Raw genomic sequence first — 27,870 nt, forward strand, 5'->3', positions numbered from 1 at the left:
GGTCCCCAGGGCACAGCCAGGATGCGGTGGCACCCACCGGAGCAGGGACAGACACAGCAAGGGACCGGAGAGACGGCAGATTTCAAGGCTACAGCTGTATTAACAGCAAAGTTAGTTTAAAAAATTCATTTCCAAGCAGCGTGAAACAACATTTTGGGGGAAAGAGTTTCCAGCAAAGTCAAAAATTGAAACCACTTCATCTGCAGTCGAGCGAAACACTGTTTTCAGGCCAATTAACCCATGGAAAAGAATTATTGCTGTAGTGGTACTGCTTCATTTAGAAAATGTAGGAACAAAATCTTTGCACTTTTTGGATTCTCTTCCTCCTCTTCCCTTCTAATGTGACCCAAATTTGCTTGATGAGCTCGCTGCAGATGCTTGTCCGACTCTCCCAGCAGAACCTGGAGCCAGCTGAGGCACCCGGGGGCCGGGAATTCAGCTGGCAGCTCCTGATGGCATCTTCCCTCTCCCCATCCCGGCGTCCGCAGCACCCGCTCACCGGCCCCGCGCTGCCGCGCTCTCAGTAAAAGCCCTGCACTCGCTTGTTGTCGGGGTCGAACGGGGACTTGGTGTGCGCTCGGGCAGGGTAGGTCACTCCCATCCGCTCCAGCTCGTAGCTGCCGCTCTTCACGAAGTCCAGCGAGACCTGCGAGGCAGAGCCGCGGCGAAACCCCTGTTAGGTGCTGGGAGCTGCAGGGCATCGCCGGGGGCACCAGCCCCCTGCCACCATCCCAGCCCTGCCGCTGGGCGAGCTCCCCCACCACCCCGCAGGTCTGCATTCCGCAGAAAACCCGGCTCTGCCATCCCAGGAGGATGCATGGAAAAGAGGAAAATGGATTTTTAAAAGCACTCAGCTAAAAAAAAAAAAAAAGAATGTAGTATTTCATTTTTGTGGAGGTTGGGGTTTTTTTCTCCTGTGCATTTTTGTTCAATGGCACCCAGCGCAAGGTGCGCTCACAGCCAGGCTGTGGGAGCTCATCGGGGCCAGAGAACCAGGCTGGGTGGAGGGACAGCAGACCCGAACGGGGTCAGCCCCGGCTGCAGGAGGGGACCCTCGGTGGCAGCCAGGACATCACCGTGTGGCGTGAGGAGCATGAGCTGTCCCCTCCACCCGCGGGGCTCACCCAGTGCCCGGCAGTGCCAGAGGCTGAGACGCCCCGGCGTGGGAAGGGGCTCGGGGGTCTCGATGCTGGTGTGATTTTATCACCTGGAAATTGTCAGCAATCCAGCAACAGATTTTTTATTTCCCTCCTCTCCGCCTCACCCCTTGCACCTCTTCTGCTCCTCTGGCTCTTCAGCCCTGATGCCACAGACTCATCCCCATCCTGGACCCCCTTCCCGGAGGCAGGAGCATCACACCCGGTCGGCTGAAGGCCCGCGGGAAGGAGACTGAAGAGCCAGATGCAACACAACGAGGCCCTGAGCAGCCGTACTGGGTGTCCCACTGCCGGGGAGCTGGGAAGAGGGGGGCTCCGTGTGCCTCCTCCAAGCGCTTGGGGTTCACATAGGGCCTGGGTCCAGCACCAAGCACCCAATGGGGACAGCATGGGGCAGGGTCCCAGCGCAGATCCTGCCCTCCCCGCACAGCAAAGCTCCCCCCTCCTTCCACAATTACTGCCCAAACCAAGCGGGAGTTAGACCAGGGAGCGGGGAGATGTGAGCTGTGCATTAACATCTGCTTAACGAGCGCTGCTTCCCGGCCGCAGCCAGCCGGAGCGGCCACGCAAGGGAGCTGGCGAGGGCTGGGGACCCCACGGCGTGGCCACCCGCACGCGGTGCCTCTCCCCACCATTGCCATTTCGGCTGTCGCCAAGCCCAGCAGGCAGCTGCCTGCTGCCAGCCCTGCTGCACACCGAGCTTTCCCTGAGCCGGCATGCGAGCGGGGATGCGACGGATGCACCCAGTCGGGATGCACTCAGAGCCCCTCTGCCACGTCGGTGCCTTGCCAGAGGGGACCGTCCCCCCTGTCACCTCCATCCCGCTGCCTCCGTCACGCTGCCTGGGGCAGGCAGGGGCGGCCGGGAGAGTGAGATGTAACAGGCAGCAGAGAGAGAGAGGGTGGGAAAGGGGGAAAGGAAAGGAAGGTCTAGGGGGGAACATTCACCATGGGGAGAAAAGGTGGTCCCCGGGGGCTGAGGGGGCAACTGGAGCACAAAACCACTCAGCTTGGGAGTCTTGAGCTGCTGCAGGATTAAAAGTCAAGGTAAGCAAAAGGATGAAAGCACAGGCATACGCGCTGCTTCTGGTTTGCAACAAGGAGGGTCCCTGGAGACATCATCCACAGCTCTCTGTCCCCACATGAGGTCCCTGGCCTCTGCCTACAGCATGCTGCTTAATGAGGGCATCTGATTTACTATCCAGGAGTCTCCCAGGGTTAATTAAGAGCCTGCTGTGCTCCTATTGGCCATTGCTCCCTATAACATAAGTTATTTCACTGCTGCAATTAAATACTCGATTGCAATTAATGTATGAGGCAGGCGCTTGAGCCGGAGGGCATCGCCGGGGTCCCGCAGAGCGACAGCCGGTGAGACCGACCTCGCCGCTGGGCCACGGCACCCCTCACCCTCCAGCCTCTATGGTGGGGGGAAGCACAGGGGGGCTGCCCCACGGCGCTCCCCAAGATGACAGCGGGTTTGCAATGAGCTTGTCCATACGGCTTCAAAACCAAACGAGTACCACGCTCCCCCCGGCCAGCCCCCGCTGCGGGGAGGGAGGCGCAGCCGTCCCTGGGGGGGTCTGTACTCACCGGGCCCCCCGTGGGGTCACGGATGTAGCCGTAGGCGATGGTTTTGTCGATGGCAAATCCGAAGTCTGCCCGACGGATGTGGCCCACCACCTCGCCGTCCCGCCAGACTGCCTCCAGGCCGAACATCGGCACCTTCCTGCCAGGCGAAGGCAGAGCTGCCATCAGCAAAGCCCCACGCAGGGACCCCATGGGGCGGAGGAGCTGGAGGGGACCGTACCCCAGCTCTGCCCTTGGCCAGCCCAGGTACCAGGGCTCCTGCTGCCCACAGGTTCGTTAACCTCCCCGCACTGATCCCAGACACTGGCTAAGCCCCTCCAGCCTGATTCGCAAAGCCTCCCGCTGTTCTGGGTGAAACAAGATAAACCCGCTCCCTGTCACACCATTTCCAGCTCCCATTAAACATCCAGCGGGGAATTTGCAGTGGGATTTAAATTAGAGGTGGAATTAGAGCATGGAAAACAGCCGAGCCGGCTTGCAGCTGCGCTCCACCTGCGTTCCCGGGATGGGGATGGCTGCAGGTGCCTGTCCCAGGGCGGCCGCTGGTGTTGGTGCTGCCCGGCGCTGAGCAGAGCCCGGCCGCACTGGTACTCACTCCTCGGTGGTGAAGCAGACGAGGCGGCGGAAGACGCCCTTGGCTTTTTGAGCCTCCACAGCCTCCCGGCCCAGGAAGGGGACGGCGGACTTGAGCTTGCAGGTGAAGGCTAAGCCTGCTTCTAGCGGGGTATCGTCGGGGCGCAGGTCTGCGTGCCAGTGCCTGTACCCTGCAGAGAGCAAGCATGGGTCACCCAGCCTCTCCCCACCATGGCAGCCAGCCCAGGGTGACCAGCACCAGGAGACCAGGACATCACCCCTGCCTCTTGGACACTTCTGTCGCCCTCGATTCGCTTGGCCCTGGACAAAGCACCCTCAAGAGGAGCCAGGATCAGGGAAGTCTCAGCAAGGAGTGCTGGGGCTGGTGGTATCTCTGCCGGTAGCTGCCAGACCTCCAGTCACACTAACCCGCCCTTGAAGATGGGAAAAACCCACGCGCACTGGTCCCCCAGCCGGAGGCAAAGCAGCGAGCGCTGCCGTAAGGAAAGCAAGAAAAACCTTTCTCGATGCTGAGGCTGTCGATGGCTCTGTAGCCGGCGTTGGTGATGCCGTGCCGGGCACCCGCCTGCATCACCGCCCGGTAAACCTTCACGCAGTCCGCCTTGGGCACGTGCAGCTCCCAGCCCATCTCGCCGACGAACGACAGCCGCATGGCACGGACCTGCAAGAGGGCAAAGACGGCTGCGGACGGAGCCGGGCTGCGCAGCGCGGCAGAGGCTGCGGAGCCGCACGCTGCCATGGCGGGGGGAAAGCCAGCTTGGCCTGGGAGCCTTGCGCCAACGCTCTGCTTTGGTGGAAGGCATTTCTTTGCTCTTCCTCACGCACAAAGCTGGGGTTCAGATGGAATTCCTCATCTCTGGACAACCTAAGTTTGGCACCTCAAACCGAGCTCTCTCAGCGCCCAGGAGGGGTGGTCAGCGGGTGGAGGGGGCTGCGTTCAGCATCCTCCGGCCACCGATCCCCGGGCTGTAGCACCAGCCAGGCTGGGGCTAGTTGTGATGCTCCAGCTCCAGCCGAGCTTTTGTCTCCCTCTGCTGATCCACCGACGCCAGAAGGAAGCCCATGGGCACCTCCAGCCCTGTGTCTCCCCACATCAGCCCGTCGGACTGGGAAGCTGGTCCCCAGCAGGACTGTCCTGCCTTGGGGCACTCCGTGGCTGCTGTCCCCCAGGGATGTCCCTGCTTGGGATGGTGCTCCCACGGCAGAGGCACCCAAAGGCCCTACGTTCCCGGGCAGCAGCTGAGCCCAGCGTCCTGAGCCATGGCCCACTTGCCCCATGGGGATGCTCAGGTTTCCCTCAGCAGAGGTTGTGCCCCAAAGCATCACTCTCTGCTGCCAAATTAGCTCCACACCAAATGCATGAAGGAACGAGCAGAGCAGCACAGGGGACTCGGTGCTTCTCGAGGGAAGCCCCATCCTCGGAGATATGCCTGCCTGCCTGCACTCCCTGTTGTCCATACCGAAACAGTCTGTATTCCCAAAGCTTTCCAGGCCCGTTGGGGCTACCCCGGTTTGGGCACCTTCCCTGGAGATAACCCCTGAGTCTGAGCTGCATTTCTCTCTGCTTCATCCCTTTGGATTTCTCGGCTTCCTCCCCCACAAAACCTCCTCTGGTTCATCCCTTCAGATGCACATCAACTGCAAATGCGTACCTCGCTTTGGGACAGAGATTAGCTCAACTTTCATGCCAGATTGTGATCTGCCATCTTAATAAAGCAGTTTTCAGCTAGGAAGAGACTTCCAGGCTGGCTCTGTTGGCCGGGCGCACTCCGCAGCTTTGGGGCTGTCTTGCCCGTGCTGGCTCTGGATGCGACGGGGGCAGAAGCTGCATCTCGCGGTTTGCTGAGCTCTTACTACAGCCAGGAACTGGGCCCAGCTGTGTTCTCCAATCCCAGGTAGAAACAACAACAGACAACAGCCCAAAAGAGGCAGCGACAGGCATGAGGCGTACCGAAGGGGTGCCCGGGCTCTCCGCCGCGAGGACGGCCAGCGGGCAATGGCTGAGAACCCACATCCATCCTTGCATCTCCCAACAGCCCTGTGCTCTGCTGGCACTGCAGAAATAACATCCTCAAGCAGAGTTTAAGGCAGCTTTTGAGCTGCTTTCACCTTTACAATAGAAGTGGAGAGGAGGAAGGAACGCCATAGGTATTGGGAATGTATTTTGAGCCTCCTCACAAGCAGCCGTGCCAGGGAGCCATCCTTCCTTCGGTCCCTGCCACAGCCCCGCAGCGAGGCACAAAGGCTGGCAGTCGCTTTTCGAGGTGCACAGACACAAGGAGCTCGGAGAAGCTTTTCTCTCCACACAAAGGCATCATCTAATTAGGGAACAGCCAGAGATCAAGCCGCTGCAGCCAGCTGCCATCTTCATCGTGGTAGGAGATGCTCGGGGGATCGACCGGCAACTTCCCGGCTCATTAACCCTGCCTGCGACTCAGCAGTCAGCACCGCAGCTACACTGCGCTTTACTTCCAGGAGCAAGTTACTCCGGGGAGAAACTTCCCCTCAAACTGGCCTTGCTCCGGGGGAGCGAGCATCCCAGCAAGAGTGGTGTGGCAGGGCAGCGCATCGCAGAAAATAGGTGTCCTCAGGAAAATTGGGGTGCCAGCCATCAGCTTTGCACAGACAGGGGATGGGGGTCGCACCCACGCCTGCGTACCCTAGGGAGGGGTGGGCACCCCACCGCAGAGGCCAAGAGGGACGTCAAGGGCTGGGCACAGCCGCTCCCGCCAGCTTTCTGCTAAATTTCCCTAGGAACAGGCTTTTGTGTTAGATTTCAACTGGAGCTATGAAATAGCATCAATTCCTGGGTCTTTCAGCAGCAATTCAAAAGCGGTTTAAGTATTCTAGAAAATGAAAACCTGAACTTTACCCTGTATCCAGCAGTGAAATTCAAAGGGGGACCTTTCTCTGCTGTTCAGTACAATGAGACACACTATATATAAACTCACAAACCTATCGGTAATTTCCAGAGTCATTAACTCGGCTGGAACTCTCCTTTCACTCCAGCTGATTTTGTTCAACTACTGAGTTAATGCGTGAAAATCTCAGTGATAACTTTTTAAAGATGTTGGGTTCGGTTTAAGCCCCCTGGAAGGCGATAATATCAGCAAAGGCTTCAGCCTGCTGCCCTGAGAGACTCTCCTACCCTACTTTCGGCGTGGGATGGAGTCCCCCGTGCTCACCGTGCACTGGGGGCTTGCAGGAGACCTCCTGAAGGGTGGCCCCAGCAGCAGGCAGGGAGCCCCCCCCCCAGCCCTCACACACCCAAGCTTTTTTCCTACAGTCAGGGCATTTACACCCAAAAGAAGTCACAAAATTTCTACCAGCTATTTCTTCCTCACAGGACCAGATTATTTTTTATAAACTTGAAGTGACATGCAAATAAAGTAATCACGCTGTTGAAGACAGCAACATTTATACACCTTTCCCAGGGGCTAAGTAGACTACTATGAGATGTTATCACCTTGCCACAGGCATGATAGGGGAGGACGTGGGGAGGGTTATAACTCACCGGTGGAGACTAAAACGCAATGTGTTGGGCAACCTGCAGCAATGGATTGGCTTTTGGGTCCCCTGTGCCACTGTTTCCCCCCAGAGGTGACAGGACACACGGTGGGCTTTCGGCTCCCGGAGCACAGGGCGCATTGATTGTGATGGTTTGGGGGATTAACCGAGTTGGGAAAAATCTGTGGCTTAGTTAAACCACCCTAAACCCTGGCTAGGCTCTTGCTCACAAATCAAGTAGCCTTAATTTGATTTAGCAGCAATCCCTTCAGCAGCCAGCTGCATTCGAATTAAAGCCACTTTAATTCCGAATGAAAAGTGTCCGCACGCGGCTTAACCCAATTTCGCTAATATCCAGCCTGCCTCCGGCTCCCTGTTTTCCTGCTGCCTGTCAGAAGATTTACCACTGCACCTTCACCCCTTCATCTCCCGTCAGGCAGCGGCCCAAGAGCCAGAGCAAACGCTCGGCACAGTCCCTCTGCCAGCCGGCTCCTCCGGGCGATGCCCTGGGACCGCTGCCTGCCCTGATTTCCCACGGGAAGGATGGGGTACAAAGTCAGCCCCTCTCCCAAAGGGGTGTTTTTGCCATGGAAGGAATATTTCACATGGAGTAAACATAGGTAAGAAACCATGGCAGAGCGTCTCCAGAAAAGCTTGCAAAAGCTTTTCCCCAATTCCAAAACTTGCCAGCAGCAGGTTTTCCCAGAACGCTTCTCTTTTGACAAAGCGACAATTCATGGTCACCAGCTCTTCTATTTCAGGTGTTTCAAGCAGGCCAAACCAGCAGCTTCACACATGACAAAACTCCCAAAGAACTGCCACCACCGCCTTTTCCCCAGGGACAACTTCAGACCATGTTGACCTCCACTGGGCAAGGTGGGAGTGAGATTTAAGGCGGTTTTCTCGCTGCCCCGCACCAGGCGAGACGGAGGAGCCCAACCCAGCAGCCAGCACTGCAAAACCTCGCAGCAAACCCCGGGCACCGCCGTGCTGCAACACAGCAAAGGACACCAAACCGCTTCAGGCTGAGCCTTCCTCCCCTGACGCCGCCGAGCGATGCCACACACCGTGTTAAACCCATCACTGCGGGCCCCGGCAGAGGGGCCGGGCTGCCAGCCTGGCCAAGACGCAGCTCCTGCGGCTTGCTGAGGACTGTCGCACTCGTGACAGCGTGCCCCATGCATGCAGGCAAAGCGAGCTCACCTCCATCTGCAGAACCCCGCGCCGGCACTGCCTCCCCAGGCAACGCGTCGGGGGGCAGGAGCCGGCCAGCACCCCCCACCCATCACTCCCCACCCAGCACCCAAGCTGGGCAGCCGTACTGGCTTCCACCATCGCCCCAAAGGGCCTCTCGTCCCCTCGCTGCCACACTGAGGGGCTCAGCCCGAGGCGTTCGCGTGGAGCGTTACCACTTCTGCGCTTTCCTTGCATAACTGCTGAGGTGAGCCCTGAAGTCAGAGTAAAGGCAGGATGATCTGCGCTCGTACAGAGAGCTTAAGGCTGTCAGACTTCTCCTCTGATCAAATACACCGGCTCCGCAGGCTGCCCAGCCCTTACCTCCAGTGCTTGACAGGCTTTGCATTAAATCGTCCCTACTTTTTTATGAGTAGGGGCAAAAGGAGGGGATCTAGAGTGTCAGATAAATCTCTTTATCACCAGTGCTCGCCCCTAATCTGTGGGAGGCGTCTCTTGTTCCTCTGACAGCACTGCAAAGCCGCAAGTCACCATGTCCCTTCCCCAAGCTCAGTCCAGGCTACAACACTGCTGGGCGGGCTGGGAGAACAGGTTGGCACTTGGCAAGCAAACGGGGAGGAAAACACCCCAGTTTTTGGCCTTTTCCAACAAAAAAAACACCCCTAGTAAACCTCCCAGCTGCCCATTGCAGCGATGTGGAGGCAGACAGGGTCCCCAGCAGAGGATGCTCGGCTGCGCAGGCTGTCACCCCGGCGAACAGACATCCCTGGAGCTGGAGGGCTGGCCCTGTCCTACCATGCATCCTGCTGCCGTGGCGAGTCTGTGCGTGGAGAAGGGGAAGGCCTCGTTGCTGAGGTCAGTGTCGAGCACTTCTTGGAGGACGACGCGGCTGTGGGGAAATGGCAAAGCGGCCACGGTGAAAGGAGGTAGCTTGCCAGCTTGCTCAGGCTATTGCTAAAACTTACTTTCTCATCTTGTTGGCAAGACAGACCTCTCCCTCCAAATGGGAGCTGACGTGGGTGATATGCCATGCTGCGAGAACCTCAAAAGAAATTCCAGTTCCCCAGCAAATGGAGCATCACTCCAGCCAGACCACTGCCTGGTGCCATGGGGCTCACACCTGGTCCTAGCATCCCTCCATCTGTCCCTCCTTCCATCTCTGTATCCCTCCATCCCTGTATCCCTCCATCCATCCCTCCCTCCATTCCTGTATCCCTCCCTCCATCCATCTCTCCATCCATCCCTGTACCCCTCCATCCATCCCTCCCTCCATCCCTGTATCCCTCCCTCCCTCCATCCCTCCCTCCATTCCTGTATCCCTCCCTCCATCCATCTCTCCATCCATCCCTGTATCCCTCCCTCCATCCATCTCTCCATCCATCCCTGTATCCCTCCCTCCATCCCTGTATCCCTCCACCCATCTCTCCACGGGCCAGGCATCAGGATGGAAGGAGGGGGCCTGGATGCTCACCATGCATCACCCACCTCAGGGGGCCCTGGATGCTCATCATGCCCAGCTCCTCCGAGCAGTCGAGGAGTTTGCACTGGAGCTTCATGTCCTGCAGCACAGCGGTGATGTGCGACCAGTTGTGCTGCGCCACGGCCCCGCCGATAGCCAGGTAGTAGCCGTCCCCTGGAAGACACCCCCGGGGCAGCTTTTCAGGCTCAAGAGCATTTGGCTGAGGGCGACTCCCAGCTCAGCTCAGGACTGGTTTTGCTCTCCAGAGGCTGAGCTGCAGCCCTGAGCCTCTCCAGCTTCCACAGACCAGGGGGGACCACCAAGCATGGGGAGGGTTAAACAGTGCTGGGGCAAGGGAAGGCTTTGGGGCTCTGCTAACACCCACGCTGCCTTTTACTTGTGGGGCTCAGCACAACGGAAACCAGATGACCATTAAAACCTGAAAGAAGAAAAGGTGAAAAAAGCTGTCCGAGCCCTGGAGGTGCCTGTGCATGTTTGAGTATCACGGGAAGGGAAAAAAACCCTTCGTCCCTTGAGATCAAGAGCAAAAGCCTCTGCTCTTTTGTCCCAGTACAGAATGGATGCCAAAGTACAGGGAGAGCTGGGAACTACAGGTGGGAGCAGGGAGGGCTGCAGCGACCGGGCCATAACTCGTGCAGGGGCTGCACTGTACACGAGGAGGAATTTCATCTCATCAGTAATCCTGGGTGGAAAAATCCTCAGGGATGGGGTTTGAGAGCTAATTAATACGTAATCAATCTTCCCTCTGTCTTTCCTGCCACTACAGAATTGCTCTCTGATAATCTGTCATAATGATAATAAGTGCAGCCACCTACTGTAATTGGAAGACAGACTTTGCTGCGATTAAACTCCTCCATCGCCCGACAAACCCTGCAGCTCTGCCATCCGCTTCCCGTCACCCTTCTGCCCCCGGCCAGCGCCGCAGACGAGAGGGACGCAGGATTCGCCCACGGGCAGGGCAGAGCTCACCCGCACCCGACCACCCCAGGGCAAAGGCGGCAAAACCGTCCCCGCAGCACCCACCACCCCGGCCCAGCGCTGGGGGCTGCACGGCCGCAGGGCTGGTCCTCTCCGAGCAGCAGCTCTGCGGGTGACGCTGCGTGGGGACGGGGCTCGGCGGGCACTGGGCAGCCCGGTGCAAACCTCCGTTCTAGTGGCAGCTCCGGTGCCAGGCAGCGCTGCCAGGGACCAGCTTGGAGCCCCCCTCCTCTGCTGTCGCTGCCTAATGCCATTTTTGCCCTCTGGGCTGACTGCTGTGCTCCATTTCAATTCCTCTTTATTGCAGCTGATAAGGACTTGGGGAGAGGTCAGAGCCGCCAGCCGGGGCTGGACAAACCCAATAACACCAACGAGCAGTGCAGGCCCCCAGGAACGAGGGGGATAATTGGGTTACAGGGACCGAGGGCTGGAGGTGGAAAAAGCCAGGTGGCTGCCATTAGGTAAATGCAATCACCCCCACACCGGCAGCCCCCGAGCCCGGCAGGGATGGAGGAGATGTTGGCAGGCTTTGGATCGAAGCTGCTGTCACAGCTTCCCGGGATTGGGAAAGGTCTTTGCACACATTGACGAAGCTGAAAAAGGCAGCAGGAGAGGATGGGAGCTCAACTGTGGGAGGGTGAACCCACCCGGCGATCCCCCCCAGCCCCACGGCAGCTGCAGAAACCCACCCACCTCCAGCATCCCCGCGCTGAGGACTTTTACCTTCAAAGGCGGGGGCCAGGGGGGAGGCCGGGTCCCCGGGGCTGATCCGGCTGACGGTCAGGTCACTCTCCACGCCGCCGTGTTTGTTCAGCATGCAGGTGTACACGGTCGAGCCTGGGGCAAGGAGACGGGCACCGCTGCCATCAGCCAGCCCTGGCACAGAGCCCTGGCAGAGGGACGTGGGTAAAATTTGCCCTCGTCGTTACATCAGCTGCTGGTGCCTGGGTTTGCCCTGACTGACTCCAGACGTCCCAGCACCGGGACGGAGACAGGAGCTGGGCTTTTTCCCCTTGAGATCTGTGTGAGGAGCTGAAGCTGCATCCTTGGAAATGCCACAAGCAGCCTCCCAGCCCTGGAGAAGGGGGCAGCTTCTCCCTATGCAAACTGCAGCTGGCGAGGGTTGTGCTTATTTATTCTGGTACCCACCACATCTCCAGCTGTGAGCCACAGCTGGAGCCACAGGGCCAAACCCCCCCATCCCTCAGAGCAGATTTGCCGCTGTGTGAATGAGAGCAGAATCCAGCCTCCGACGAGGACAGGGAAAGCAGCCATATGCTTCCCGTACCCTCTGCCAAAGCAACATTTAAAAGAAAAGCCAGTTTGGGTCCCTCCTTGGTTTGTTTTGTGGTGTCCCAGGGCAGCGCTGAGCAGAGGCAGCACACATCAGGGGGCTGAGGCGGTACCTGGTGCTTTGCTCACGTCGGCAGTGAACAGCCAGTTCACCGCTTTGGTTGCTTCGGGACCAACCAGGTAGAACTTCCCAAAATAAGACATGTCGAAGAGAGCCAGGGCATTTCTGCACGCTAAGCATTCATTCTTGATCTACAATTAAAGCAAACACACCGCTGAAGCTGAGGCGTATTCTCACTCCACAAATGGAGGCACACGCTAGAATCATGTATGTCAGGAGACACAACCCCAGGACTCTTCCCTGGTACCTTCAAAGGCTTCAAAACCCTCCTGAAAAATCAGGTATTAAACAGAGCAAGTCTGACAGGCCATCTTGTCTGCTCAGTCCCATTCCTTACCTCACTAACACAGTGACAGTTATCAATAATAATAGTTCAATTTTATCTAATTGGGTATTTCCCCCAAGCTCATCTCAACTCCTTTGCTTGGGAAAGCAGCAGTAAAATTCCTGTGGCCTCCTCACCAAGCTTTCCGAGCACAGGCCATGCATTTCTCTTCATCTTTTTGGAACATTTTTCCCAGGTTTGGGCAAAGCTCACTGCTTCCCACCACTCTGAGCCCCACCAGCTCCTCTAACCCTCCCAGCCACAGATGTGCCCAGCAATTTTGGCGGGTGTGGGGGCTGCCCCCTGCACTCACGATGTCATGGTGTGGGGGGAAGTCAAAGGTGTACTCGTCCCCCAGCAACCGGTTGTAGGTGTAGTCCCTGTGGCGCTCCTGGCCGTACGCGCCATAGTAGTCGTAATCCAGAACCTGGGGGAAAGCAGAAGGATGGGAGCAGTGAGGAAGACAGTGTGAGGCCGAAGCTGAGGGGCTGCTCCCAGCTACATTCACCCCATGCCAGGAGAGGAGTGGGTCCAAGCAGGACTTGGCTGTGGTGATGGGGCCACTCCCCAGTATCCCTGCCCACAGTGATGGGTCCCCATTCTGGCATCCCTGCCCACAGTGATGAGTCCCCTCCTTAGCATCTCTGCCCGCGGTGATGGGTCCCCACCCCGGCATCCCTGAACATGGTGATGGGTCCTCTCCATGGCATCCCTGCCCGCAGTGATGGGACACCACCCCGGCATCCCTGCCCACAGTGATGGGTCCCCTCCTTGGCATCCCTGCCCATGGTGATGGGTCCCCACCCCGGCATCCCTGCCTGCAGTGATGGGACCCCACCCCGGCATCCCTGCCTGCTGCTCTTCAACATACAGAAGCGAGATCAGACACCCTGCAGATGCAGGACGCATCCGGCATGCACCGGTCACGGCTGGTACCCTGCGGCTGACTTCCCACCGAAACACGTGCCGTGCTTACCGGGGCTGCTCCTCCGGGGCTGAACCAGCCCGGCCTCTCCCAGCCATGCCGCTCCTGGAAAACACAGCCCTGTCCCAGCAGCTCCTATGCAAGCAAAGCCAGAAAAATGGGAATAAATGGTTAAAAAAAAGCCTTTTCAGTCCTTATTAGCAGTGCCCAGGCTGCCCTCCCCAAGCACTTAGTGATTTGTTGGCCTTGGCTATCAGCAGCTAAAACCAGCTCTGTGGTTTGTCTTTTAAAACCATGGAAAACCCCATCTGCCTGCAAACTGGCTGATATTTCTGCCCCCCCAAGAAAGGTATTTGTGTCAACAGCAGCCGAGGGGCAGGAGTCCGGCAGCCCAGCTGCGCGCCCCACCAAAGCTTGCGCTATGCTGCAGGAATTACTGACCGAGAGGTGCTAAATCCAGAGAGCAACATTCCCCCCCGATGTTTACAAGAGTTATTATATAATAACATTTATGTGGCAACCTTCTCATTCCTCCTCTGTGCTCTCAGGAAAATCTCTCTGCACACAATTAATTAGGGATCCATTAAGATATTTTTGTTTGGTGCCTCTGTTCAGCAAAGAATAGATTTTGTTGAACATTTCAGAAATGATTCAGTGCCTATTTATAAAACACAGCACATGTTTGGGAGCTGCGTGTATAAATACCAGGCTGTCAGTCAAATGGGCATCGTTTATTTGACATGCTATTAAAAAATAAATTGCATCCTCAGTGACAGAAAACAACCGAGCTGTCAACCAAACACCGGGGGACGGCAGGGAGGGATGTCTGTTTTACTGCTCAAGCCTCTGCTCTCCATCAGAAGAGGAATGGTGTGATCTGAACTAGTGATGGGCAGAAATGGGCTCGAGCAATGTCGCTGCTCCTTGTCTGGGGCTGGGACTGGGGCTGGCAGCGACGGGGTGGGATGAGGCACCGGCCTCAGGTCACCCTGAGCACCTTGGGAGTGTTTTGGGGGGCTCCAAGCCGTGGTTGCTGCAATGCAGCTGGTACAGCAAACCGCTGGAAACTGGTTTTTTTTTTTCTCAAGTGCTGCATCTTGAAAGTGTTCACCTACAGAGATTTGTGCAAGGAAGCGGCTGGTGAAGGTGGGAGCAGGGAGGAGCCCTGGCTGGCAGCTACAGGGAGCAAAACCAGCACGGACTTCGAGGGTGCTGGCAACACCATCTCCGCGGAGACACGACTGCTCCCCATTCTTCCCACATCCCTCCCTGTTCCCCGGCCTTGCTCCTCATTGCAAAACACCATTTTGGGGAGGAGAAGCTGCTGCTGAGCTGCCAGCGAGAGACGGTGAGCAGGGGACAGGAGACCACCACGGGCATCCAACATCCCACAGCCCACGACTGAGCCGGACTGGCAGTGAATGAAATCAGCCTCTGAGCCCTCCTCTTCTCTCCTCCCTTGCCCAGTGACCACCACCAGGCTCTTCAGCCGTATCTGCCAAGTTCAATGTTACAGGAAGGCTTAACGGCTCTACCATTACACTGTCCATAGCCTCAGAAGCCCCGCAGTGTGCACCTGGCGAGCTCTGGAATTCGGCAGGGATCTTCCCTGGATGGATGGATGGATGGATGGGAGTATGGATGCTTTGGGGAGCAATACAGGTGCGGCCACTCCTTGCCCCCTCTTTTTTGCTGTAAGAATGCTGTGAGGGTCTCCCACAGCTCCTTGCCCGCAGCCCGGGTCGGGGTGAGCGTCCTCACCTCGTGCAGGGGGTCCTTCCTCATGTTGCGCCCCGCCAGCGGCTCGTCGTGGGGGAAGACGACGGAGTAGTTCTTGGCGTAGGACTCGTGGCTCCGCTCCCGGATCCAGCGGTTGTTGTCGGTGAGGGAGTGGTGAAACCTCCTGGAAGGCAGGGAGAAGACAGCGTCCGGATGAACCCACCAGCTCACGGGGTGCCTCCTCCCCCGGGCATGGCCCTCTTGGCCAGACCCAGATGTGGATGCAGCTGCTGTGGTGTAAAATTGCTGCTCCTGCACCCATTTCACAGGTTGGAGAACAGAGGAACCACGAAGGGCTTTGAGCTGGGCACGCCAGCCCCCACCGAGCTGCCCAGCCCTGCTCCAGGCACATCTACCCCAGAGCAACTGGGAGCAGAATACAGCCCTGCTGGGGGGAAAAAATAGAGAAAAAGAGGAGAACTGAGGTTAATCCTGCTCCGCTTCAGCGTGGGGCCGGCCTCAGAGCACGCCTCGCGCACAGCCCAGGTTTAAACACAGCCCTGACGAGGGAAAGAGCCCTGGACATTCCTTACGTTTTTCATCCAATTCTCCCTAGGCTGAAATATAAATAAAACCCAAAGCATTTTAAATTTGTTTGACATATTTTCATCTTTCAAACAGAAAGGCTCCTTGAAGGAATGTGCCAGCTCAGCACATGCTCAGGTTATTATTACCAGAGACCTATAACTCACGGAGAGCAGCCCCGGGCGCCAGTGGCACCTTTCCCATCCTCCGGCTTCGGGCTCTCCGAATTGCCACCGGCTCCTCTCCAGCCCAGAGCCCCCGGGTCTGGAGAAAGGGAGGCAGGCAGCAGGCGAAAAGCAAGACAAATTGTCATCTATAGGGCCTTTTAAAACAATATTCTTGGCTTGCCGCCCCGCTGCCTGGGTGCAGTGGTGCAACCCGAGCCCTGCAGCAGTGCAAGCAGTGCTCTCCAAACGCAGCCGTGGGCTCACTGTGAGGGCAGCTGCCTCTTCTGCTGGCACGGACAGGCAGCAGGTGACACATGGCATGTCACCGGCACCCCCAGCTGCCCCGCCAGCCCCGGCCCCTTCACCGACGCACGGAATTTTTGACAGCGGCAAGAGGAGCAACAGCTGCCAGATGAAATATTTACAAGCGAGTGTTTTCAGAGGATAAATATTTAAATGCACAGAAAAGGGAGTTATTTAAAGAGAAGCTTAGTAATCGTCACCAAAAGAAAAGAAACGGGACTGACACCAGCTTGATGACAGGGCAGACGGGATACGGGGGATGCTCGGGTAATCCAGACGCAAGGGCTGGAAGCCCTCACCGCTCTCTGAGCCGGGCTGGGGTCCCCGGGCACGGCTCAGCCCCACGACGGCTGTGGTTGTGCCAGCCTCCCCGTCTGACAGTGACACGGTGCCTGCCCAGCCTGGGGATTCCTCCTTCCCCGGCTTGGCCCATCGCTGGCCCAGCCACTGCCCGAGGCATCTCCCACCGACCTCTGCAGGCACCAGCACTGACTCCCCTCTCCTCCCAGCCCCAGTCATGAGGTGTTTTCCAGTTTTGCCACTAAAGCGACAGGATTTTGAAAGCTTTGTCCCTGACATGGTGGCTGCTGTCGCCAGCAGCCCTGTAAGAAAGCCCAAACCCAATCAAATATAATCAAGCAAGTCAAAAGCAATTACAGAGCCAACATCTGCACACCCAAAACTCCCGGCCCACGTTGTGCTGCAGACGGCGGGGGAAAGCTAATCTTTCTCCTGTTGAAATCATCACCCTTGATTATTAACTTAGAGGATTAGGCACGGCACTAATTGAACAGCAACAAAACCCAAACGTAATTACCCTGTCCTTTCCCATCACCGCAACCTCCTCGTTTCTGATGGAAGCTGTTTGCGTACAAGCGGAATGAGGCAAATGAGATAAACCCCACGTGTAAATTCATTAAAGCCATTGAGTATAATTGATTCCAGCTCCTTGGAGGGACACAGACTGTGTGGCACAGACGCTGCCCAACACCCACTCCCGATGCCAGCATCCAGCCCTGCCTCAAAACCCGTCCCCCAGGGACCACTCAAGGACGAGAGGTATTGGCGAAGGAGCCCACAGGGACCTGGGGCAGCCGGGGTGACTCACCTGATGTCGTAGCTGTACATGTCCTTCTCCGGCCACCCATGGATGATCCAGTGAGCCAGCTCCCTCCCGCAGCCACCTCCCAGCATCATCCCTGGGGGAAGAGGCGAGGACCCAGGTGAGGCCAGGACGCCAAGCGTGGCTGTGGGACATCATGTCCTCTGCCCGGGATGTGATCCGGCACGGGGGTGCCCGAGGTGTGATCCCTTCAGGTCTCTCTTACCGGCGCTGTTGAAGCCGCAGCCAAGGAAGAAGCCTCGGACTTCTGGGGCTTCCCCCATGAGTGGCTTGTGGTCAGCCGTGAATGACTCTGCAAGACAGAGAGGGACATGTGCCAGCGAGGCCAGGACAGGCATTCTGGGGACACATCATACACTTGAGCAGCAGAGTTCCTACAACTTCCCATGCTGGTCTCATCCTGCCCCCAGAGAGCTAGAGTTGGCTGAGTGCTTCCCAGCATCTCAGCTCAGGCATTCCCCCTGCACCTGTCCAACAGCACCCAAGGCAGCAGAGGCCAAAGAGAAGGCTGCCCTGGTAGTGGGATGCCCAGCATCACGCAGGGCCTCTTGTGCAGGCTCCTGAAGCAAATACACATACGTATATAAACACATATATACTTGCTTCAGAAGCTGGGGTGAGTATACACATACGCGCACACACACATACGCTGGTGGCACAAGACAGCTCCTTCACAGAATCCCAGAATGGTGGGGGTTGGAAGGACATCTGTGGGTCACCCAGCCCAACCCCCTGCTGAAGCAGGGTCACCCAGAGCAGGCTGCACAGCACCTTGTCCAGGCGGGTCTGGAATATCTCCAGAGAAGGAGACTCCACAACCCCTCTGGGCAGCCTGGGCCAGGGCTCCGTCACCCTCAGAGGGAAGAAGTTCTTCCTCATGTTCAGCTGGAGCTTCCTCTGCTTCAGTTTGTGCCCGTTGCCCCTTGTCCTGTCGCTGGGCACCACTGGAAAGAGTCTGGCCCCGTCCTCCTGACACCCACCCTGCAGATATTTATCAGCATTTATAAGGTCCCCTCGCAGCCTTCTCTTCTCCAGGCTGAACAAGCCCAGCTCCCTCAGCCTCTCCTCGTAGGAGAGATGCTCCAGTCCCATCCTCATCCTCATAGCCCTCCACTGGACTCTCTCCAGTAGCTCCTCATCTTTCTTGAACTGGGGAGCCCAGAACTGGACACAGGACTCCAGATGGGGCCTCACTAGGGCAGAGCAGAGGGGAAGAAGAATCTCCCTCGACCTGCTGGCCACACTCCTCTTCGCAGCCCTGCACGCTGCACAGCCTGTCCACACACCGTCCACCCCCCGGGCTGGGGGGACCTGTGCCCTCCGCACCCCCGGGGAGCTCGGCAGCACTCACTGCACACCAGCACTGTGAGCGGAGGACCTCAGTGTTAGGCTTTAGACTGAAAATTTGTGAAGCAGAATGAATCCTTGACCAGAAGGTGCTGCGGTTGGTGGCTGGAGCAGCCTCTTTCTTTCTCCCACTCCCCCAGCCAAGAGGGCTGCACTGACCTGTTTGTTGCCTCTTCAGCATCTGGCCATATTTCATTATGATAACTATATTTCACCTTCATTGATTTCTGCTGGGAAATCTCATGAATTTAAGCTACTTTATTCAGCAGAGGGATTTCTGCTGATGTCGCCCAAGGCTCCTGTGCTAATGATGCCTCATGCTGCCAGCTCCTGCTCCCCATGCAGCTCTCAACCACGGCCCCTGTGCAAATCCCTGCTAGGGAGAGCAGAGCAAAACACCCCGACCAGAGGCATGCAGTCCCCCTCCCTGCTTTCCGGTGCTTCATCCTTCCGTGTGAAAGCAGAGAAGGAACACAGAGTTCAGTTGGGTCCTCCCCACCCCCCCCAGCAATGCCCAGCTTGTGTCCCACCATCTCTGCCCTCAGAAGGCAAGAGCAGAGTCAGAAGAATATTTACTTTCACCAAAGCAGCTTCTTAACACGCCAATACCCCCGTACCGATGCGCCAGGTGACAAATTCGCTGAGTTAATGGAGCAGCACCCAAAGCACCTCGCCTCGGTGCGCCCGCCCTGCTGACTTTGCACCGGGACGGATGCTGAGCGCTCACACGGGACCTCGGCCCGCTCGGCTGCAGGGCTGGCTCAGCAGCCGGAGCAGAGACAGCTTAACCCACCCCAGTTCGGTGTGCTTTCACCCCCTGCCCCTGGAGCACGGCGCAGTAGCTGTTCCGGTGGTGGAATATTCACTGCGCAGCAGAAGGGACAAGCGTTTGCTGTTTGCCACAGCCCAGCGTGACTCAGCTGTCGCAAGCAAACCAGCTGCTGGTTTAAATCAAGAAGTAGAAAAGGAGGAGCGCTGACCTTTAGGAAATTACAGTGCTGTACTACAAATGCTAGACATACATCTATAAGCACCCAGCTCCCCAGCGGAGGCCACCAGCTCTGCTTACGCTGCAGTTTAATCGAACCCCTGGTACCCAGGGCAAGGCCTCCGCCGCGTACGCGCCATGGTTTGTCTGCTGTGGGGCAGGAGATGTGCCCAGCTACCCTCATACAGCAGCACCGCTCCCTTCCCGAGGGCCTCGGGGGGTTCCCCTGAAGGGCTTCAGCAAAGAGCGATTTTTTTTTTATTTTTTCTGAGCATATGGTGGATGTCAAGGTCAAACCAAGTGTACAGGACTCGGGGTTGATGGCTGGCATCACCTCCAGCTGCTGCTGCAGTGATGCCACGGCCTGTAACTCCACATCAGACATCCCGGCATGTAAATCTGAGTAAATCTAATGCCATTAGCCCGGAAGCAAGCAGTAAAAAAACTAATATAACACTTGGTAAAATAATGGCCACTGCTTGGAAAAATTCTGCCCCTTAATTCTCCAGTCCAGTGGCAACAACACCAGCTGTAAATCTGCACAAGCTTGGACCGAGGCAATAAGCACCGCCGGTATTTCTCCACCCAGGCTAAGCCTGGGATGCCACCCCTTGGAAGATGACCCCATTGCAGCCACACCACAGGCGCTTTCTCTGCTTTCAGACAGTTTTCCTTCTCCCCAAGTTATGAAGTTTCCCCTCGCCTCCAGCAAGATCATCCCTGGGAACATTCAAGGTCAGGTTGGACAGGGCTCTGAGCAACCTGGTCTGGTTGAAGATGTCCCTGCTCACTGCAGGGGGGTTGGGCTAGATGACCTCTAAAGGTCCCCTCCAACCCAAAGCACTCTGTGATTCTATGAAGATCCTTGGAGGAACGCAGCCGCCCCGCTGCCGCGTTACCTGGCCCACAGACAGTGGATTTAATGCCCGTTTTCTCCAGCACCGGGACTCTGTTGATGGCACCTTCAATGTGTTGCATGAAAACATCCCAGTCCAGATCAAAGAGGCCAAAAGCAAATTTTTCAGATACCTGAAGGTGGGAAACAAGAATCAGGACACAAAATAGAGTACAGCTGATGGTGTAAGAACTTCTCAGCTCTGGCAGCCTCGGAAGCTGTAGAAAATCGAGGCTGCTTCGCTGACTCTGCTTTCTTTGGGTTTTCATGCGCAGCCCAGCCAAGCCAAAGGTCTGGAGCAGAGCCAGAATGAAGACACCTGCACCTGGATAAAGGGATGATGGAGCAAGGCAGGGACTACACAGTGGCCTCTAAATCCCCCCAGCCCAGCCTCTTCACCTCATTCCTGCTGCCTGTGCATCTCGTATCTGTGCCACGGACAGACCCAAAGGGAAGATGCTGTCCTGTGCTTTCGCCCCGCGCTGTGCGGAGGTTGGTACCCGCAGGAGTCAGGGGCTGAGGCGGGTTCCCTGGAAACCTATCCCGTTCCCCCAGAAAACCTCCCAGCACCGCTCACCTCTTCCCAGAAGATGGGGTTTAACTCATATCCACCCACGGAAAGGGCATCGCCTTGGAGACGGAGATACACCGAGGCGTCGTGATCGCGAACGTTCGGCATGTTCTGAAAAATGGGGAGGGTGAGAGGGGGCCGAGAGCCACAGATAGTCCCCAGCATTGCCCCAGCGAGGCTGAGCGGGATGAGCTGGGGGTCTGGGGCAACCTGCCGAGGAAGTGAGCAGCAGTGGCTCCGTGGGTCTTCCCAGAGCCCTGAAATCCGGCTTTGCCCCAAGAGGAAGGCACCCGAGGCAGCTCCAGCAAACCTGGCCAAACCACAGGCAAAGCAGCTCGCGCAGGCAGCGACGCTGCGGACACCGCGCCTGAGCCCAGGCACCCAAGCTGGAAGCCAAGCCTTGCACAAATCCTGCCTAATTAGCAGCTGATGAACTCCAGCGCTGCGGGCAGAGCCGTGCTGCGGGTGCATGTGCTCAGGTGCCAGCCGTGCCTCGGCTCCCCGGCTGCTCCTCCGCGGCACAGGGAGCACCGGGGATGCTCAGAGGGAGTGGGAGCAGCCGCTGCGGTTGGAAAAGCACCACTCCTCTGCCACCCACAACACACAGCACGCAGGCAGCAGCGCGCAGAGAATGAGAGATTTGTCCTCGTGAATGATGGATGATATTTGTGTAGGGCCTACTGCATTGCATGTTAACACTCGGAATTGAGTGGATTGAATGGGAGGCAGCGGGTCCGCAGGCTGCAGCCTCTGCTGTGAAAAGTCTCCTTCTCACCATGTACGGCACAGCGGAGTTACTGGGATATAGATGTAATCATTAACACCGGCACTTTTTAAAATGAGGCACCTCGGCCTGAGAAGTCAGGCACAGACGGTGTCAGTGGGATTGAAATCAAATAACGTGTCACCCTCAAAGCCCTGCCGTCTGAGTGGACGAAGTCTCCTTCGACTGCTGAACGATTCTCCACTGCCAGATGGCAGGAACAGATTTCCTGAGAGAGTTTACAAGTGCTTGGAGAGCTACACCTCTGCCTGCTGGGGATTTGGGCTTGCTCAGAAGGTGCCTGGCATCTTTATTAACACTGCTATCAGATGCCAAACACATCAGACTCTATAATAATTCTACTGAGACAAAAAAAAAAAGAAGAAAATTATCCTGCTAGGCATAACATTGTTAAATATTAAATATGACTCTATTAAAGGTAGTCTGATAGCTCTGCTAGTAGGGGAAGCTGCTGGGTGTGCAATTCCTCGGGTGCAGAGCCTGACGTGGCAGCGCAGGCTTGTGCCAAAGGAGGGAATGTGGGGGGGGTCCCGCAGGTCTGGGGGTCCTGGGGGGATCTTTCCCACCTCAGAATCACAGAATGGTAGGGTTTGGAAGGGACCTCTGTGGGTCACCCAGCCCAACCCCCTGCCGAAGCAGGGTCACCCAGCGCAGGCTGCACAGGACCTTGTCCAGGCGGGTCTGGAATATCTCCAGAGAAGGAGACTCCACAGCCCCTCTGGGCAGCCTGGGCCAGTGCTCCGTCACCCTCAGAGGGAAGAAGTTCTTCCTCATGTTCAGATGGAACACACTGTGCTGTGTGCAGCGGGCAGGAGCCAGCGCTGTGCTCCGGAGCAGAGGAGCCGACCTGCGGCCGCACGGGACTGACCTGAATGCCCTCGATGCGCTCGGTCACCACGTAGGCGTGATGCATCCCCACCAGCGGCACCTGCACGCCGGCCAGCCGGCCCAGGGCGCGCGCCCACACGCCTGCGGAGAGAGCAGCCCCGCGCTGAGCCCCTCTCCGTCCCCCGAGACCTGCCTGGTCCCGGGGTGACAGCCCGATGCGGGGACAAGGACTGACTCAGACCCTCCGGCTCGCTCACGGGATGCAAAGCCCCGTAGCCGCAGCCCTGGTCCCCCCCCCTCCCCGCCGTGCTTTGCGCCCTGTACCTGCACAGTTCACCACGCAGGGAGTCTGGATGGTCCCGTGGGCCGTCTCCACTGCATACACCCTCTTCACCCCAAAGTCATCGGTTCTGACCTGGATGCCGGTGACCGGGCAGTTCTCAATGATCTGGTGACAGAGGGAGGGCAGCAGAGTCAGAGAGAAGCCATGAGACGTCCCGGTTCACCTGACATCTACCTCCCAAATCTGGGAAAGGTGAATCCAAGCAGAAATCTGGCATTGACCACCTCCCTTTTCCCAACAGCTACTATTGTTACCGTTGGTAATAACAAGCCTCCCCCAACCATGGGCTCAAACTGCTGCTCCGTGCACCCACAGCTACAGAGATGTTCACTATTTACATGCACATGAGCTAAGCAACGCACCAAGGATGGGCTGGTAGTCCCTGCCTTGAGGAGTGGATTGTGTTACCTGACCCTAAAACCTCTGATCTCCCGAGGAACCTCCCTTGGGCTCTGCCTCATCTTGCTCCTGAAGGTCTTTTTTCCATCCTGTATTTTCCCTGGATCTCACGGTTCCTGCCAGCTTTGTCACTGTGACCCAAAGAGCCATCAAAGCTGAACAGGACAACATCCTTCTTGGGCAAAGACCTGATGCTGCAGGAGCAGCTCTGCTCCAGTGGGAAAGGAGAAGATGACGAAGGCAGAGGATGAAATCTCCTCCCAGGGTCAACAGGTATTAATGAATAATTACTAATTAGGAACTACCATAGCGCCTCTAGCTGTTGCTGCTCTGGCAAGAGTCGAGCAGGTACCAGCTGGATCCATGGTGCCGTCCTTGGGGACGTACAGCGTGCCGTATAGGTCGTCGATGTTCATCAGTGGGTACAGGTCCTTGGTCTGCGACGGGGTCAGGACATAGGACTCCACGCCGTACACCTTCCCCAGCTGCCAACAGGGTAAGAAAATTGGGAGCTCAAGCAGGCAACAAAAGCTTTGCTCATCACTTGCTGCTGGAGGAGGAGACCCCCAGGACATATTCGGCTCCCAGATGAGGCAACTGCTGCCTCAAGGCGAGCCCAAAATCCAGCATGGGATGGTACGGTCTGCACAAATTTCATAGACTCATAGAATGGTAAGGGTTTGAAGGGACCTTAAAGGTCATGTCTTTCCAACCCTCCTGCCATGGGCAAGGACACCTTCCACCAGAGCAGGCTGCCCAAAGCCCCGTCCAACCCGGCCTTGAACACTGCCAGGGAGGGGGCAGCCACAGCTTCTCTGGGCAACCTGGGCCAGCGCCTCACCACCCTCAGAGTAACGAATTTCTTACCTCAAATCTAAATCCACCCTCTTTCAGTTTAAAGCCATTACCCCTTGTCCTATCACTCCACACCTTTGTAAGAAGCCCCTCTCCAGCTTTCTTGTAGGTGTCTTCAGGTGCTGGAAGGCTGCTGTAAGGTCTCCCTAGCACACGGGAGATATTTCAGGGAATATGGTCCCATACTCTCCTGTAAGCTACCCGTGCAGCTGGAAAAATGACGCTACCACTCCTGTATAACTGGAGAAATTACACTACCCCTATCCGAAAAATCCAACTGTGGATTTTTGCCCACTTTGCCAGCATTGTGCCCAATTTCAGCAGCCTTGCAGAAGCCAGGAGCCCACCCTGGAGCACAACCCCAGCCCCTCACAGCTCTCTGGGCGCAAAGGCAGCGAGGGATAGGTGAAACGCCACGTCCCGCAGCCCATCCGGCCAGGGGACACACCGAGGGGCTTCACCCTACCGACATGAGCCTCTTGTACTCATCGAGGCGTTGCTTGTTGGAGGCGATGAAGAGCCCTCCGTTCTCCACCCAGCCCGTGTGCAGCCCCGTCTCGGCGAGCAGCTCCCGGCTGACCACGTCCCGCGTGTGGGCCAGCAGCTCCACCTCCACGTCGCTGGGACGCAGCTGCCACAGCAGACCTGGGGAGGGGGGGACACACAGGGGACACAGCCCACGGGTGGGACAGGGGGTCCACCACCCCACCATCACCCGAAGCAGGACGCAAGAGGGGTCCCCCCTGTCCCACACGTGGTCTGGCCACGCTGCTGGGGCTTTTGCTCCATCTCTTGGCGACGCGGGAGAGCTGCAAATCATTGGGCTCTGTTTTCCTCGGGCATTAAATGAATGGGGGAAAAAAGGGGTTTATGAACGACCCCAAAAGAGAAAAAACAGAAAAAAGCTTATTGAATTAACCTCTTCTAGCTCACCCCACTGCCAAAGAAAATTGGCTTAAAGAAGAAGAAAAAAAAAAAGCATGGAAATCATAGAATCATAGGTTGGAAAAGACCTCTCAGGTCATCAAATCCAACCATCACCCCAGCCCCACCATGCCTGCTAAACCATGTCCCGAAGTGCCACATCTACGCATTTTTTGAACCCCTTCAGGGTTGGGGACTCCACCACTGCCCTGGGCAGCCTGGTCCAATGCCTGACCACTCTTTCAGTAAAGAAATTTTTCCTAATATCCAATCTAAACTTCCCCTGACGGAACGTGAGGCCATTGCCTCTTGTCCTATCGCTGGTTACTTGGGAGAAGAGACCAACACCCGCCTCACTACAGCCTCCTTTCAGGTAGCTGTAGAGAGCAGCTCCTCTTCTCCAGACTAAACAGCCCCAGCTCCCTCAGCCGCTCCTCATCAGACTCGTGCTCTAGGCCCTTCACCAGCCTCGCTGCTCTTCTAATTGCTCTTCTAATAAACTGCTAGCTCTAATAAACTGTTGCTCTTCTAATAAACTAAATAAACTGCTTCCTTTTCCTGTGGCCATATAAACTTAAAAAAAATAAAAAAAAAGAAAAATTGGGGGATATTTTCTTAACAAAATGCTACACCAAAAGGAAAAACAGAAACCTTGAAATTCTCCACATTTAAAGCAAAACTCTCCGTCATATGTGGAGTCTGCGTAACGGCCCCGCTCCATGGATGACGGCACAGCCCGAGCCATGGGCATCCCTCCACCCGCCCCCGTGGGAGCACCGGCGCTGTGCCCACCGCCTCACCGGCCGTGTGCCAGGTGGTCCCCGAGGTCAGGCGGTCCCTCTCCAGCAGCACGACGCTGGTGACACCCTGCTTGGCCAGGTGGTAGGTGGTCTGGCAGCCCAGGCTCCCCCCGCCGACCACCACCACCTCGGCCGAGGGCGGCGGGGGCCGGCTGGGCTCCCCGCTCCCGGAGCCTTCCTCCTTCAGTGTCTTCTGGTACGGGACGCTCTTCTTCGCCGTGGGGCCCGTCGCACTGCTCAAGGGCCGGGGGTTTCTCCAGGGGGTTGGCAGGCAGCGGGGGGCGGCCGCCCGCAAGGCACGGCTCACGTAGGACATCTCCACCTGCGAATGCCAAGCACACCGCGCTGGCGCGGGTAGGGGACCCCCAGCCAGCCCAGCGGCTCGTCACCGTTTCGGTGGTGACAGCATCTCTGGGCGCCGTGCAAGGGGCTGAGCAGCTCCTGGGGACACGTCCCTGAGCGGGCGGCTGGGACCCCCTTCCAGCAGGGAAGCGGGATCCCCGCCGCAGGCGTGTGCGGCTCCGAAACACCCTTCGGAGGGGCCCCGCTCGAAAAAAGGAGCTTGGAAAGGCGCAGCAATGCCTGTGCTCGCTCGCGCCCGCAGAAACCAGCTTTGTTCTTTTCTTTCTGCTTGCATTCAGGAGCGTGTCTGGGCACAGCGAAGGCGCAAGGTTTGCTCCCTAGCAAAGGAGAGCGGCTCAATGGCTGCTGGCGGGGCACGGGGACAGATCCTGCCCCGCAGACCCCCCAGCCACTGTGTGCTGGGCTCCTGGCCGGGGACATGGCTCGGGGTTTGCACCAACACATGGATTTGGGTGCAGAAGAGGTCCCGCGGCCGGGGGCTGCACCGGAGCTCAGCCCACCAAGCCCCCGCTCACTGCCACGCGGCCTCCAAAGCACCCGCGCTCTCTCCCCGCAGCCCAGCGAAGCCACAAGCTCCTGCTGGGGAAATCCCGACACCCGCAGCAGTTTCTCCGACGGCCCACGGCACGTTTCCCACCGCCACGACTGGGCTCCGCTCACCAGCAAGGCTCGCTCCGGGCTGGCTTTTCCTGCCGCGATGGCCGTGGGGCCCCTGCCTTCCTCCAATGCTCTCCTCCTCCTCCTCTTCCGTGCTCGGCCGTCCCTTCGGCCCCTGCTGCAGAAAACATTAACCAGCTCCGGAGTCGAGCGGAGCCAGCCCAGGCGGCCGCAGATGAGCTCTTACCTCTTCTCGTGGTTCTGCTACTTCCCAGCGTAGAAGAAAATCCAGGCAGAGCGGAGAAATTTGAAACAGGGAGGAAAATGCGGCTTTTCTCCCCGGCTCAGTGCTGAGCGGAGAACAAACAGCGCAGCTGGGGCCAGGGGGGCTCGCAGCCTCCCGGGCTCGCTCCGGCCGTCAGCTGGATGCCAGAAAGCAAACACGGCGAGGAAAGGCACCATCTGACCCTCCTGCCGGAGTTCCCAGCAGTTACATTTAAAGAGTAGCATTAAAATAAAATTACACATTTCTTAAGCCAGATCCAAGAGCTCAAAGTGAAGGTGGGAACACCAAAAAAAATTTAATTTAGAGGGGGTAGGAAAAATAAATGTCTGATTTCTATCTCCCAACCTGAAGGTTTATTGCTCGTCCTGCCCAAGACTTACCCCTGAAATTAGGGCCTGTTTGGGCAGGATACGCAGGCAACGCAAGTCCTTCAAAGGCGGCTCTGAAGGGCCTGATACAGGTATCTCAGGGAAGCAGAGGTCGGGGCGGAGTTGGGGTTTGGCCAGTGGGGTTGGGGTCCGGGCAGTATCGTGGTCCCTGCAGAGTCCCCCGAGCAGCACCACCCACCCATGGCCCCATGGAGCCCCAGGCAGCCCAGGGATGGTGTTTCGGGGAGCTTTTAGCATCCAAGAGCACCATGACCCCAGGAAGTGCCCCCCGCTCCTCCCCACCGCCCCACGCCTCTGCTCTCGCATGCTGAACGCAGCGTGGTGCCCACTGCATCCAAATTCCCCCAGTTCGGGAGGGGTTTGAATAGAAGCGGAGGGGTTCGCTCGTTCCAGCTTTAGCCCCTGTCTCAGGCAGCATTTCTCTCCTTCTCCCAAGACAAAATC

General features: G+C 57.4%; 1 protein-coding gene across 4 annotated transcripts; it reads right to left on the minus strand.

The window, feature by feature from the left end:
- Positions 1-80: 80 nt before the first annotated feature.
- On the minus strand, positions 81-27,128 carry SARDH (sarcosine dehydrogenase). 4 transcript variants are annotated; one of them, XM_075439376.1, is made up of 22 exons: positions 26,999-27,123; positions 26,815-26,926; positions 25,792-26,113; positions 24,534-24,712; positions 23,518-23,697; positions 22,795-22,918; positions 22,511-22,611; positions 20,865-20,969; positions 20,292-20,421; positions 17,263-17,349; positions 17,043-17,133; positions 14,922-15,063; positions 13,212-13,295; positions 12,549-12,662; positions 11,903-12,041; positions 11,220-11,333; positions 9,524-9,671; positions 8,834-8,927; positions 3,836-3,998; positions 3,339-3,507; positions 2,747-2,882; positions 81-646 (listed from the first exon to the last, which is right to left on the minus strand). In XM_075439376.1, exons 3-22 carry the CDS (start codon positions 26,105-26,107, stop codon positions 521-523), a joined length of 2,742 nt encoding a protein of 913 aa, XP_075295491.1. In that variant the 5' UTR covers positions 26,108-26,113; positions 26,815-26,926; positions 26,999-27,123; the 3' UTR covers positions 81-520. The 4 variants fall into 4 exon arrangements, with proteins under 4 accessions (XP_075295491.1, XP_075295490.1, XP_075295492.1 ...); XM_075439375.1 differs by having other exon boundaries at positions 26,815-26,929; XM_075439377.1 differs by lacking the exon at positions 26,999-27,123 and having other exon boundaries at positions 26,815-26,949.
- Positions 27,129-27,870: the final 742 nt, after the last annotated feature.

The sequence above is a fragment of the Opisthocomus hoazin genome, chromosome 19 (genome assembly GCF_030867145.1).
Source record: "Opisthocomus hoazin isolate bOpiHoa1 chromosome 19, bOpiHoa1.hap1, whole genome shotgun sequence".
In the NCBI taxonomy this organism is placed as follows: domain Eukaryota; kingdom Metazoa; phylum Chordata; class Aves; order Opisthocomiformes; family Opisthocomidae; genus Opisthocomus; species Opisthocomus hoazin.